Here is an 11805-nt window from a genome sequence, read left to right on the forward strand (position 1 = left end):
GTAAAGTGAAGTGCTTGTTGATTATTGATTAATCTCATCAAGCATTATTTCAGTAAACAGTGACATCCATCATACATCATATAATCAAGTTTAAAGTTATAATAGCTTTGTGCTAGCTGTTTCGACTATTTTGACATTTATTAATGTTTTTAGGCTATCTTTCAGTTTAGCTAATATTTCAGCTAAATACTTTCTGTTTTGGCTAACTTAAGCCTTTTTTCAGTTTTTTAGGCTAATTTGAAATATCATAGCTGGCTATCAACTTCAGGGTTTTTCAGCTATCAATTTCAGCATTTTCAGCTAACAACGTCAGCGTTTTTAGCCACCAACTTCAGCGTTTTCGGCTATCAGCTTCAGCTTTTTCGGCTATCAGCTTCAGCTTTTTCAGCTTTTTCACCTATCAATTTCAGTGGTTTCAGCTATCAACTATAGCGGTTTCAGCTATCAACTTCAGCGTTTTTAGCCACCAACTTCAGCGTTTTCGGCTGTCAGCTTCAGCATTTTTGGCTATTAGCTTCAGCGTTTTCGGCTATCAGCTTCAGCTTTTTCAGCGTTTTCAGCTATCAATTTCAGCGGTTTCAGCTATCAACTATAGCGGTTTCAGCTATCAACTTCATCGTTTTCAGCCACCAACTTCAGCGTTTTCAGCTATCAGCTTCAGCGTTTTTAGCCACCAACTTGAGCGTTTTCAGCTATCAACTATAGCGGTATCAGCTATCAACTTCAGCGTTTTCAGCCATCAGCTTCAGTGTTTTTACCTATCAATTTTAGCGTTTTTAGCTATGAACTTCAGCGTTTTTAGCTATCAACTTCAGCGTTTTTAGATATCAATTTCAGCATTCTTAGCTATGAACTTCAGTGTTTTTAACTATGAACTTCAGCGTTTTCAGCTATCAACTTCAGTGTTTTTAGCTATCAATTTCAGCATCTTCAGCTATCACCAATTGCTTCCTCAGCGGCCAAATTCAGCTTACAGCATTCACACTAGCATTATCGCAGGTAATGCTATATATCTAGTTTTTCATTAGCTTAAAGCTAATGATGGTTAAGACGTTTGCTTTACATCTAGCTTGACCTGATTAGTCGACTAATTGGAAAAAATAATCAGTGATTAGAAGATTATTAAAATAATCGTTTGTGACAGCAATAGTCATAATTTCACCTTCTTAACACCTTTTCTGTATGAAACAGATTGGAGGGACCGATGAGTATAAAATCTGCCAAGGCATCAAAGAGGACCGGATTACCAAACCCGTGGTGTGCTGGTGTATTGGAACCTGCGCCACCATGTTTGCTTCAGAGGTTGGTTGTGTTGAAGGTCCTCCTGTTTCTTCTTCTCGACCGTTTCTAATTCTGCTCCTCCCTCCAGGTTCAGTTCGGTCATGCAGGAGCCTGTGCCAACCAGGCTTCTGAAACTGCAGTGGCCAAGAACCAGGCTCTGAGGGACGCCGGCGCTTACGTGCCAAAGAGCTTCGACGAGCTGGGAGATCTCATCAGGTGGGAAATTCATCACGATTAAAACATTAAATATTCTTGACTGATTGTTTTCTTAATGTGACAGAACCGTTTATGATGAACTGGTGGCCAGCGGTACCATTGTTCCAGCTCAGGAGGTTCCTCCACCTACAGTACCCATGGATTATTCCTGGGCCCGGGTAAGAACGGATCAACCAGAACTTCGTGAGCCAAGTTTTTATGGATAAAATCTGAAATTTTTGAGTTTTTTTTCTTTAAAGGAGTTGGGTTTGATTCGTAAACCTGCGTCCTTCATGACGAGCATCTGTGATGAGCGAGGACAGGAGCTCATCTACGCTGGCATGGGCATCACTGAGGTCTTCAAAGAGGAGATGGGTATAGGAGGAGTTCTGGGTCTGCTCTGGTTCCAGCGCAGGTCAGTAAGATTGTTGATAGCGGAATGTGAAGCTCTGAGGAACAATATGTTTATTTTTGCTGCCTTTGTACAGACTACCACGCTATGCCTGCCAGTTCATCGAGATGTGTCTGATGGTGACGGCTGACCACGGGCCCGCCGTCTCCGGTGCTCACAACACCATCGTCTGTGCTCGCGCTGGCAAAGACCTGATCTCCAGCCTCACCTCTGGCTTGCTCACCATTGTCTGTACTGCTTCCTATACGTACGACTGTATATGACTGTATATGAAAACTGGACTCCTCCCCGCTGGTGGTCCAAACAGGAAGTACCCACTGATTCCAAGAAGACAAAATCCCATAGACGTCTTTCGAGAATAAACCTCTATTACTCAGTCATTTTTTGTTTTTTATGATATTAAGTTATAAACCGGCCAATCAGATGTTCAAGTGGTTGGGGTGTGAACTTTCAATAAGCTCACCGCTGATTGGCGAGAGTTGTTGCCATAGAAACGTTGACTCAAACCGACTTGAACCAATCAGATGACATCTGGTTCCAATATGGCAACTGAATTGACCTAATTTGGTTGGAGCCGTAATGAACCCATTTTCTACGGGCGACATCACACTTGCTGGGTCCAGTTCTCATATACAGTCAGTTGTAAAGATATTTCTAGCATCTAGAAAAAGAACACTGCTCCTATCATAAGTAGATTTCACTTTTACTCTCTTTATAGATCCCGTTTTTTGCATGCAGTGGTAGAATTAAGAAGAGGCTTTAAACTGAGTTGAATGTGGTTGATCTGAAATAAGTTGAACTTGTTCCATCTAGGGGGACCGTTTTGGAGGTGCTCTGGACGCAGCAGCAAAGCAGTTCAGCAAAGCGTTTGACAGCGGCATGCTGCCCATGGACTTTGTCAACAAGATGAAGAAGGATGGGAAGCTGATCATGGGCATTGGACACAGAGTCAAATCGGTAAGCATCCCTCAGCTTCACACATGGGATTTTTTTCTAAATTTAAGGATTAGCACTTTTTCTGTAGGGGGACTAATGAAAACAAAGATGCTGAGTGAATCGAGTTTCTTTTTATTTCAGATTAACAATCCAGACATGCGGGTGCAGATCCTGAAGGACTTTGTGAAGCAGCATTTCCCCTCCACACAGCTGTTAGACTACGCTCTTGATGTGGAGAAGATCACCACCTCAAAGGTACATCAGCAAAGAATGCAGCCAAATATGGAGAATTCTAATTGAAACTGTGTTGAATTTGAGTTTTCAAGGGTTTAAATTATACCCAGAGGAATAAACTCTTGAACCACTCCGATCATCGTATCATCCATTTTAAAAGGGTCTCTAGTGGTCTTTTAATTATGTCGTTTTAAGCCAAAAAAAAAAAAGATATACTTTTTTAGGACATAGTTTCTGCAAAACCCCTCCCCCATTGCTGAGAGATCTTTGTTTATGCGCTCTACTGCTAGCTTACAATTTTTGGGTAAAGCTACAGCACACACAGTAGGTCTTGATTCTCAATCCTCTCTAGTGTGAAACTGGGAGCTTGATGCCCACCCTGCGTATTTTCAACTACGCAAATGCGCTCTTTTTTTTTTTTTGTATCCCCCTAAATTGCAATTTAAGTACAAAAAAATACTTAAAAACGCAATTTTAAGGGGAATTTTCTTTATATATGTCTTCCATAGTCAGAAAAATGTCACAGGAACATGTTAAAAACTTAAAAAAACAAATTTCACCTGAGTGGTTTATTATAAATATTATACAGTATATATATAAATTAAATACAACAAAATTGTGACACTTGGTACAGTAAAAAGTTTATGACACGTCAATTATAAAATATAAATAAAATGATAAAGCTCTTAAAAGAGCACATTTACAGTAATCTCCCTTTATTCGCGGGGGTTAGGGACCCGAGACATCCGCGAATACAGAGAACCGCCCCCATCTCATCCAACCCTGCAGCTGAAGAATGTCATATATACGAGTGTATATGTGTATATATATATATATATATATATATATATGTATATATATGTGTGTGTATGTATATATACACATGCATACATTTATACATTTATTTATACATTTATGTATGTGTATGTATATATATATATATATTTATAAATGTGTGTATGTATATAAAATTTAATACAATACAATAAAAAGTTTATGACAAGTCAAATATAAAGTATGAATTAAAGGATAAAAATGCAATTTAAAAAACACATTTATAGTAATCCCCTTATTTGTGGGGGTTGGGGACCTGAGACCTCCGCCAATACAGAGAACCAGCCCCCGTCTCACCCCCACAGCTGAAGAATGTCCATTACCGATCCATACTCCTGAAAAACTTTTCTGATCTTGCTTTGTAAAACATTTATTAAAGAACATTGGAGTATTGGTCAACATCATTTTTTTTTCTTTTTTCTTAGAACAAAAGACTGTACCGCAGCGACAGCGTACTTTATTTTCTGTACCTTAAAACCAGAAGCGCAAATAATAAACACCTGCTCCGGATGACTATTATCCTCTGTGATTATCTTCTTCAGATATCTTCTTTAGAATTTTTTTTTTGCTGCATCTGAGTCAGCTGATGCCATTTCTCCATGCAGGGGCATAGAGAGATGGGAGTGGGGTAGTCAACTGTCGCTCCTGAGGGGGTCTGCTGTGCGAAGATGCACCACAGAACCTCCTTCGACGTAAATATGTCATACAAGTATCAATATTTACATATATACAAGTTGTCGGGAGTTTTTGTGACGAACCAGGAGAGTCACGTGACTGAAAAAATAAATCTGCGAATACCTAAAACGGCGAATACGCGGGGCAACACTGTATATACTTTAAACAAAGCTTGAATGACTTTGTAGACACTTTTTTCCCTGTTTTGCAGAAACCTAACCTGATCCTTAATGTAGACGGTTTTATCGGCGTTTCCTTTGTGGATCTGCTTCGAACATGTGGAGGCTTCACGCGGTAAGGAGCAAATAAAAAACATTTGCTTTTCTTTTATGTTTGTTTTAAGGGATTCTTTATGTTATTAAAGTCAAAAATTCCTAAAGTTTCTGAGAAACTCTTCAGAAGCAAAAAATAAAACTTAATTCTTTGTGTTTTTTATTCCGTAAAAATGTTTACTGTCATAAAAGTCCAGATATCCTGATTATTTTAGTATTTTTTAAAGCTAAATCTTTTTACCATCTGTTGTAAAAAAAAACTAAGAAAAGACACTTGTTTGATCTCATTAAAGTCTGTGAGCATTCAGAGGTTTGTGAGTCAGTACTTGGAGCACATTGTTCATCGGCGTTTCTCACATGACTGTTGAACTGCTTCCAGAGACGAGGCTGACGAGTTTGTGGAAATTGGAGCTCTGAATGGGATCTTTGTCCTCGGTCGTAGCATGGGCTTCATCGGTGAGTCCCGCTAAAACAGTCAGGACTTAAACTGCTGAAGATGCGACGTTTAAAGCTTGTTTCTTTCAGGGCATTACCTGGACCAGAAAAGGCTGAAGCAGGGTCTCTACCGCCACCCCTGGGACGACATCTCCTACGTGCTTCCTGAACACATGTCCATGTAAACATGGCAGAACGGCGGCGAGACTCTGGAGCGCCATCGTCTCACTCAGAGTGCCTGTAGCCTCCCGTTATGAAACCTCGGCAGGGTTGATCTGAGGAGTGGAAGCCCACACGGTTGGAGGCGAATTGAAGGAAACTTTTCTGTCTAAACTTACAGAGGAAAAAAAGGGGAAGTATATTTTTTAGGCTTAGTTTATGCGAACTGTTTGAAAACGAATAGAAATATAACTTATTCAGTGTTGAGTAAAGAGCCAAACCAATGCGAGAACGGCGGCATCGTTTGTAAATAAAGTCCGAACAGAGACGCTGGGATACATTTATGTGTTTGAAGGACAGCAGGATTCAAAAAGCATATCCAAACTCCTGTTACTGTCGATGAAGCTCTTAAAGCTCAGCAGCTTTTGTACAGCCTACTGCTAAATATTAACAATGACTTAGCAGCATCTGGGTTTTTTTTTTTTTTTTTTTTTGGCCACATGAAGCTGCTTTAGGTTTCTGGCTTTTTGTGCTCATCTTTAAGCACATTTAAATCTATGTTTGAATTTTTTTAAGTCTTTTAGATTTTATTTTGAAATTTAAAATGTAAAGAAAGGGTCTTTAAAAATTTCCAAGTGGATTTTCAGAAATTTTACGTTCTAAAAGAAGGTATTATTATTGTAAAGTAAGACTAGGTGTCGTGATCCCGGTTACAGAAAATTCCATTTGAGGAGTCCAAGTCCTTTTGCTTAAAGAAATGTTAAATCTTCTGGTTTTATTTTGTGGGGAAACAAAAGGAGAAGCATCAGAAAAACCCAAATAAAATACTTCTGTGAATCCTGAGGCCATCTTCTGGTGAGGGACCATGCCAGCAGTTTTGCTTTCCTTGTGGTTGTAGGGAAGGAGGGGGAATATTGCACAATAAACAGACCAGGACAGTTGCATGAAGATTTTTACCAGCTTTAACCTAAATCATCACACCAACATAACCGTTTGCTCGTTGTAACGCCTGCTGTTTGGTCTTTGTTTTGCTGTTTTTATTTAATTGTGAAAAAAATGCTTTGTTTTTGTATGTGGCACAAAAATAAAGATCTTATTTTACTTTTCATTTTTGTTACTTCTTAAATGTTCATGAAGATTTTCAAACTTGCAGAAAGTGTAAATGAAATCCGTGAGTGGGATGTTATTAAAATAAAAAGGGCTTCAATTGTGGAGGACCAGAAGAGACAAATTAAAATATAATAATAAATAATTGTTAAAAATATACAAGGCATTAAAAGAACATATTTAAATATTTCACGTCATATTTATTTCATGGTCCAGTGTATTTATTTTACATTTATATACAGGTTTTCAATTTTATTTTTTAATGCCAATTTTATGACGTTAATTTAATCATTTCATGCTAAATATATTTATTTTAACTTGTCTCTTTCAGCTCTAACTGGACAATTAAGTATTTAAATATGCCTTTTAATTGCTATTTTAATATTTTAATTCCACATGTTAAAGGTTTATTTTTAAATTTGATTCATTTAATGCTGATTTTAAACACTTAATGGTACATTTATTTAATAATTTAATTGTGTATATATTTATTTCAATTAGTCTTTTCTGGTACTAAATAACTTATTGTACACGTTTCTGCACATTAAAGGGATTTTTTTAAATAATTGTATGAGAAAAAGGACAAAATTCTGAGTTAGATTACTTAAAAGAACATTGTTGCATGTTGGGCTAATAGTGTTTTTTTTTCTTTGTTAAATGTTTTCACAAATAATGATTAAAAATGCGAACCAAAATACTTCAAAAGTCTTTTTTGTATCCTAATTTATTTTATTTTGAAAGCTAAATCCAACACTGTTACACGCATGCGCAAAATGACCGATCTTAAACGTTATTAGACATTTTATTTTGAAAGTTTAATCAAAAACTGTTGCACGCATGCGCAGAACTACCGGTCCACAGAAAACGTTAAATTCCATTTTAAATAGAGATTAAATGACTTTTATGGCGTTTGGCGGCGGCTAGTTAAAGATTAAAGGTTAATATTTATCCCCTTTGACCCGGGTTAAGTGTTTGCTGAACTAACAGGTCGTCTTTGCGGTCCCGGTTAATCAGAATCCAGACGCTGCGCACGCATGTCCGTCTTTGAATGTTTGTTGACGTGCGTCATCTACACCCATGAGTTGCTCCCCGGAGTAGTTCGGAGTTTTTATCCGCCTCAGAGTTTCCCTCCCGGCGTGGAAATGGCCGCAGCGGCGGCGGTGGAACCTCCGGAGGAAAGCAGCGACATGAAGGAGGACGCGCTAACAGGTGACTTTGAGGAGGAAGAAGAAGAGGAGGAGGAGGAGGCCGAGGAGTTCACCTGCTCGGCCTACTGCTCGGAGCTCTCTCGGCGGCAAAACGAGCAGAGGAAGGCCGGGCGCTTCTGCGACGTGACCCTGGTCCTGACGTCCGGGGAGGAGGACGGGGAGAGGACGCAGACCGTGTCCGCTCACCGCTCCGTGCTGTGGGCGGCGTCGCCGTACTTCGCGCTGCTCCTGGGGGGACAGTTCACCGAGTCCCTGACCGGCAGGGTGGAGCTGAGAGGATGGAGCTCGGAGGAGGGCCCGGACCCCGAGACTGTGGAGAGCGTGGTGCAGTTCATGTACACGGGAGAGGTCCGGGTCACCAGGGCCAACGTTCACCAAGTCCTGGAGCTCGCGGACAGGTGAGGGATCTTCAAAATTCTACCAGATGTTTTCAGTATTAGTATTATTAGTAGCAATTGTAGTAATCAAACTCTTAATAAAATATTAAATTTTGTTCTATCTGAACCAATAGTGTACATAGTGAAGCTACCATCACTGTTTACAAAAACACCTGTCTGGTAAAGCAAGTTTAGTTGGATGATCTCATGTGTTTGTTTTCCTAAAAATTACTCAGAAATACTTGTTAAAATATACGGAGTACAAGACACGGTGACCTTAAAAAAAAAAGTTCCCTCAATTCGTAGTTTTGTGCCCACAATTTAATATTTTGTGCATACAAGATGTAATCTTTGTGTACAAAATTAGTTATTTCTGCACACAATGTGCAGAAATAACTAATTTGTGCACATGTAATAGTAATTTGAGAGATAGAATAGTAATTTATGCACACAAAATGCTAATTTGATAACACAAAATGCTCATTTGTGCACATAAATGCAAATTGGGGCACAAAAAATACAAATTTGTGCACAAAGAATTCTAATTTGTGCACACAAACCACTCATTTGTGCACACAAATGCTAATTTGGGCACAAAAAAATGCTAATTTGTGCACAAAGAATTCTAATTTGGGCACACAAAATGCTAATTTGTGCACAAAGCATTATAATTCGTGCACACAAAATACTAATTTATGCACAAACTATTCTAATTTGTGCACACAAATGCTAATTTGGGCACAAAAATGCTAATTTGTGCACACAAAATACTAATTTGTGTCCACAAAATAGTAGTTTGTGTCATTTTTGTGCTATGTATGTAATGCATTTTAACTGTTTATTGTCACACAGTATTTCATGTGCACAAAAATGCTCATTAGGGCACGTATAAAACTAATTTGTGCATTAAAATGTTCACTTGTGGCTACAAAATACTAATCTGTGCAGACAAAATGCTAACACGCGGCTACAAAATAGCAGTTGGTGCACACGCAATGCCCATTTGTGCACATGAAATGGTAATTTGTGTGCAATGTATGCAATGCATTTTAACTGTTTTGTGCACAGTATTTCATGTGCACAAAAATGTTCATTTGTGCACAGAATACAAATTTCTGCATTAAAAATGCTCACTTGTGCATTCAAAATACTAATCTGTGTTCCCAAAATGCAAATAAAAAGCAAACTTGTGGCTTCAAATACTAATCTGTGCACATAAAACGCTAGCACATGGCTACAAAATGCTAATTTGTGTACACAAAATTTTCATTTGTGCACATAAAATTCTAATTTGGCGCTACAAATTATTAGTTTGAGACAAAAAAAAGTGTGTTTTGAAAGTAACGTTAAGGTCTCAGTCAGTCAAAGTTTATTCTCAAAAAAAAGAAATAGATGTGTTTTAATCCCCAGTAAATACACAGAGTTATAGGTTTTATTTAAATGAGTATTAAAATTTGGAAGCTCCATAACTACAAAAACTCCCAGAAATAACCTTCGGTACTTCACTTATAGTGTAATTTAGATTATAACAGACAGGTTTTGTTTGCATATTGTTATAAACTTTTTTTCCAGTGAAATCTTTAAATAGTTGATGTTTTCTTTATTTTTTATTAAATGTCATCAGATATTATTTTCAACATGAATTGTGTCTTGATTTGACCAAAGTCTTAGATTTTTCTGAATTAGAAGAGTCTGAATTTGAACTGTTAATCCTATTATAGGTAGATTTTCAAAATAAATGTGAATTTTAGTTTTGGATAATAGATCATTTCGGCAGTTAAACTGCAGGCAGATGATCATTCTGAGGTTTTCTCCGACAGGTTTCTTCTGGCGCAGCTGAAGAGCTTCTGTGCTGACTTCCTGTCAAAGAAGTTGACTCTGTCCAACTGCGTGGCCGTGCACAGCCTGGCTCACATGTACTCTCTGGACCCGCTGGCCCAGTCCGCCGCGCAGATGATCAGGAGAAACTTCCACAAGGTGGTGCGCTGCGAGGAGTTCGACGCGCTCCCCTTTCACCTGGTGCGGGACTGGCTGTCGGACTCTGAGATCGCCGTGGACTCGGAGCAGCAGCTGTTTGAGACTGTGGTGAAGTGGGTCAGCCAGAACCCGGAGGAGCGGGAGGGGCATTTCGAGGAGCTCTTCAAGCTTTTACGGTTGCCTCAGATGGCGCCGTCCTACCTGATGGGTGTGGTCAGGAAGGAGCCTTTAGTGGCGAGCAGCGCGGCGTGCCAGCAGCTGGTGTCCGGCGCTCTGGAGTTTCTCGCCGTTTGGCATGAGAGCCACAAGCCACCGGAGCTCGTTTACGCTTCCCCAACCGAGCCCCGCCTGGGCCAGTACATGGACGTCGTCATGGTGACGGGCGGGGTTTCAGAGGGCGAGGAGTACCTCAGTGAGTGCGTGGGCTACTTCGTCGATGAAGACCGTTGGGTCAACCTGCCGCATCTTCACAACCACCTGGACGGGCACGCCATCGCCTGCTGCGACGGCCACCTGTACGTTTCCGGCTCCATGGAGCCGAGTTTTGCCAAGATGGTGGAACGCTACGCCCCCGGCCTGAACCGGTGGGAGCAGGTGAGCTCCCTGACCTCCCGGAAGCACTCGTTCGGCCTCAGCTGCGTCAGAGACGTGCTCTACAGCATCGGAGGTCACGGGAACTTCAGTCCAGGCTTCAAGGACGTTTCCATCTACAAACCTGAGCAGGATGAGTGGATCAGCCTGGAGCCGGCGCCGAAAATCCTTCGCGACGTGAAAACGGTGAGCGTAGAGGATCGCTTCGTCTACGTGATGGCCCGGACCCCCGTCGACACGGAGCAGGACGACGGCCTGAGCACCGTGGTCACCTGTTATGATACGGAGACGTCGAAGTGGCAGGAAGTGCCATCGTTGCCTCTGATTGACAGCTACTCCCACTTTCAAATGGCGGTGGCGTCCACGAACTTCTACCACACCGCCTCCTGCTGCCCCAAGAACTACAAAACCACAGCCGAGGCCGCTCAGCTGAGCATCGGCGGCACCATCGCGTACGACATCCTGGACAGCCTCCCTCCGGAGGTCCTGTGCGTGGAAGGCGCCGCCATCTGCCACTTCGACGACGACATCTTCGTCATCGGCGGGTGGAAGAACGGCCACGGCTTCGAGAAGCAGTACTGCAAAGACGTGTACCGCTACTCCTCCGAGAAGAAGCGCTGGCTGCTGCTGCCGCCGCTGCCTCAGCCTCGCTGCCGAGCCGCCGCCTGCCACCTCCGCATCCCGTACCAGTTCCTCCGCGGACAGCAGCGCTACCCCGTCCCCCAGAACCTGGCTCGCCAGCGAGTGCGCATGCAGCAGATGCAGCAGCTCCACCGCCGCACGCTCACGCTGAGGCGACAGCTGCAGTCGCAGATCGAATGCTGAGAGTCGGTACATTTTGCAGATAAACATCTGAATGTTGTCCCAAGATTTTTGCTTTTCTCTTCCGTCTTGAAGTAAAACTAAATGTGTTTTTTGAGGGCATTATTTTGAATAAACGAATTGAGCCTTACTGTTTTATAATCAGTAAATGAAACTGTGATTATATTTGCAGAGAAAAATGAATTGTGGCCTTTGTGAAGACGTGCAGTCACATCAGCATGTCAACTGTGATGTTTGTAACCATTGCTAATTACAGTTTATTTCAAGATGTGCCAAAAGGTTAAAAAGTA

At 41.1% G+C, this 11805-nt stretch overlaps 2 protein-coding genes across 4 annotated transcripts in view; both read left to right on the top strand.

Moving 5' to 3' along the window:
• LOC112153948 (ATP-citrate synthase) overlaps positions 1–6541 on the top strand; it is a 27570-nt gene extending 21029 nt beyond the window's left edge. For all 3 annotated transcript variants that reach the window (XM_024284430.2, XM_024284431.2, XM_024284432.2), the window contains 10 exons: positions 1192–1302; positions 1370–1497; positions 1562–1655; positions 1737–1891; positions 1965–2115; positions 2702–2845; positions 2966–3079; positions 4779–4861; positions 5219–5295; positions 5365–6541. In XM_024284430.2, the coding sequence (XP_024140198.1) occupies positions 1192–1302; positions 1370–1497; positions 1562–1655; positions 1737–1891; positions 1965–2115; positions 2702–2845; positions 2966–3079; positions 4779–4861; positions 5219–5295; positions 5365–5459 (1152 nt within the window). In that variant the 3' untranslated portion in view covers positions 5460–6541. The remainder of the gene's footprint in view (positions 1–1191; positions 1303–1369; positions 1498–1561; positions 1656–1736; positions 1892–1964; positions 2116–2701; positions 2846–2965; positions 3080–4778; positions 4862–5218; positions 5296–5364) is intronic.
• An 818-nt stretch (positions 6542–7359) lies between these two features.
• On the top strand, positions 7360–11659 carry LOC112154601 (kelch-like protein 11). Its single transcript, XM_024285680.2, has 2 exons — positions 7360–8146; positions 9946–11659. The coding sequence occupies exons 1-2, from the start codon at positions 7575–7577 to the stop codon at positions 11516–11518; spliced, it is 2145 nt and encodes a 714-aa protein (XP_024141448.1). The 5' UTR covers positions 7360–7574; the 3' UTR covers positions 11519–11659.
• The last annotated feature ends 146 nt before the right edge of the window (positions 11660–11805 follow it).

This window comes from Oryzias melastigma, linkage group LG19 (genome assembly GCF_002922805.2).
Source record: "Oryzias melastigma strain HK-1 linkage group LG19, ASM292280v2, whole genome shotgun sequence".
Classification (NCBI taxonomy): domain Eukaryota; kingdom Metazoa; phylum Chordata; class Actinopteri; order Beloniformes; family Adrianichthyidae; genus Oryzias; species Oryzias melastigma.

Bases quoted from the DNA above. Each gene is read 5' to 3' on its own strand.
- LOC112154601 (XM_024285680.2), top strand. From the start codon at position 7,575: ATGTCCGTCTTTGAATGTTTGTTGACGTGCGTCATCTACACCCATGAG. The intron at 8,147-9,945 runs GTGAGGGATCTT...TTTCTCCGACAG, and splicing joins GTCCTGGAGCTCGCGGACAG to GTTTCTTCTGGCGCAGCTGA.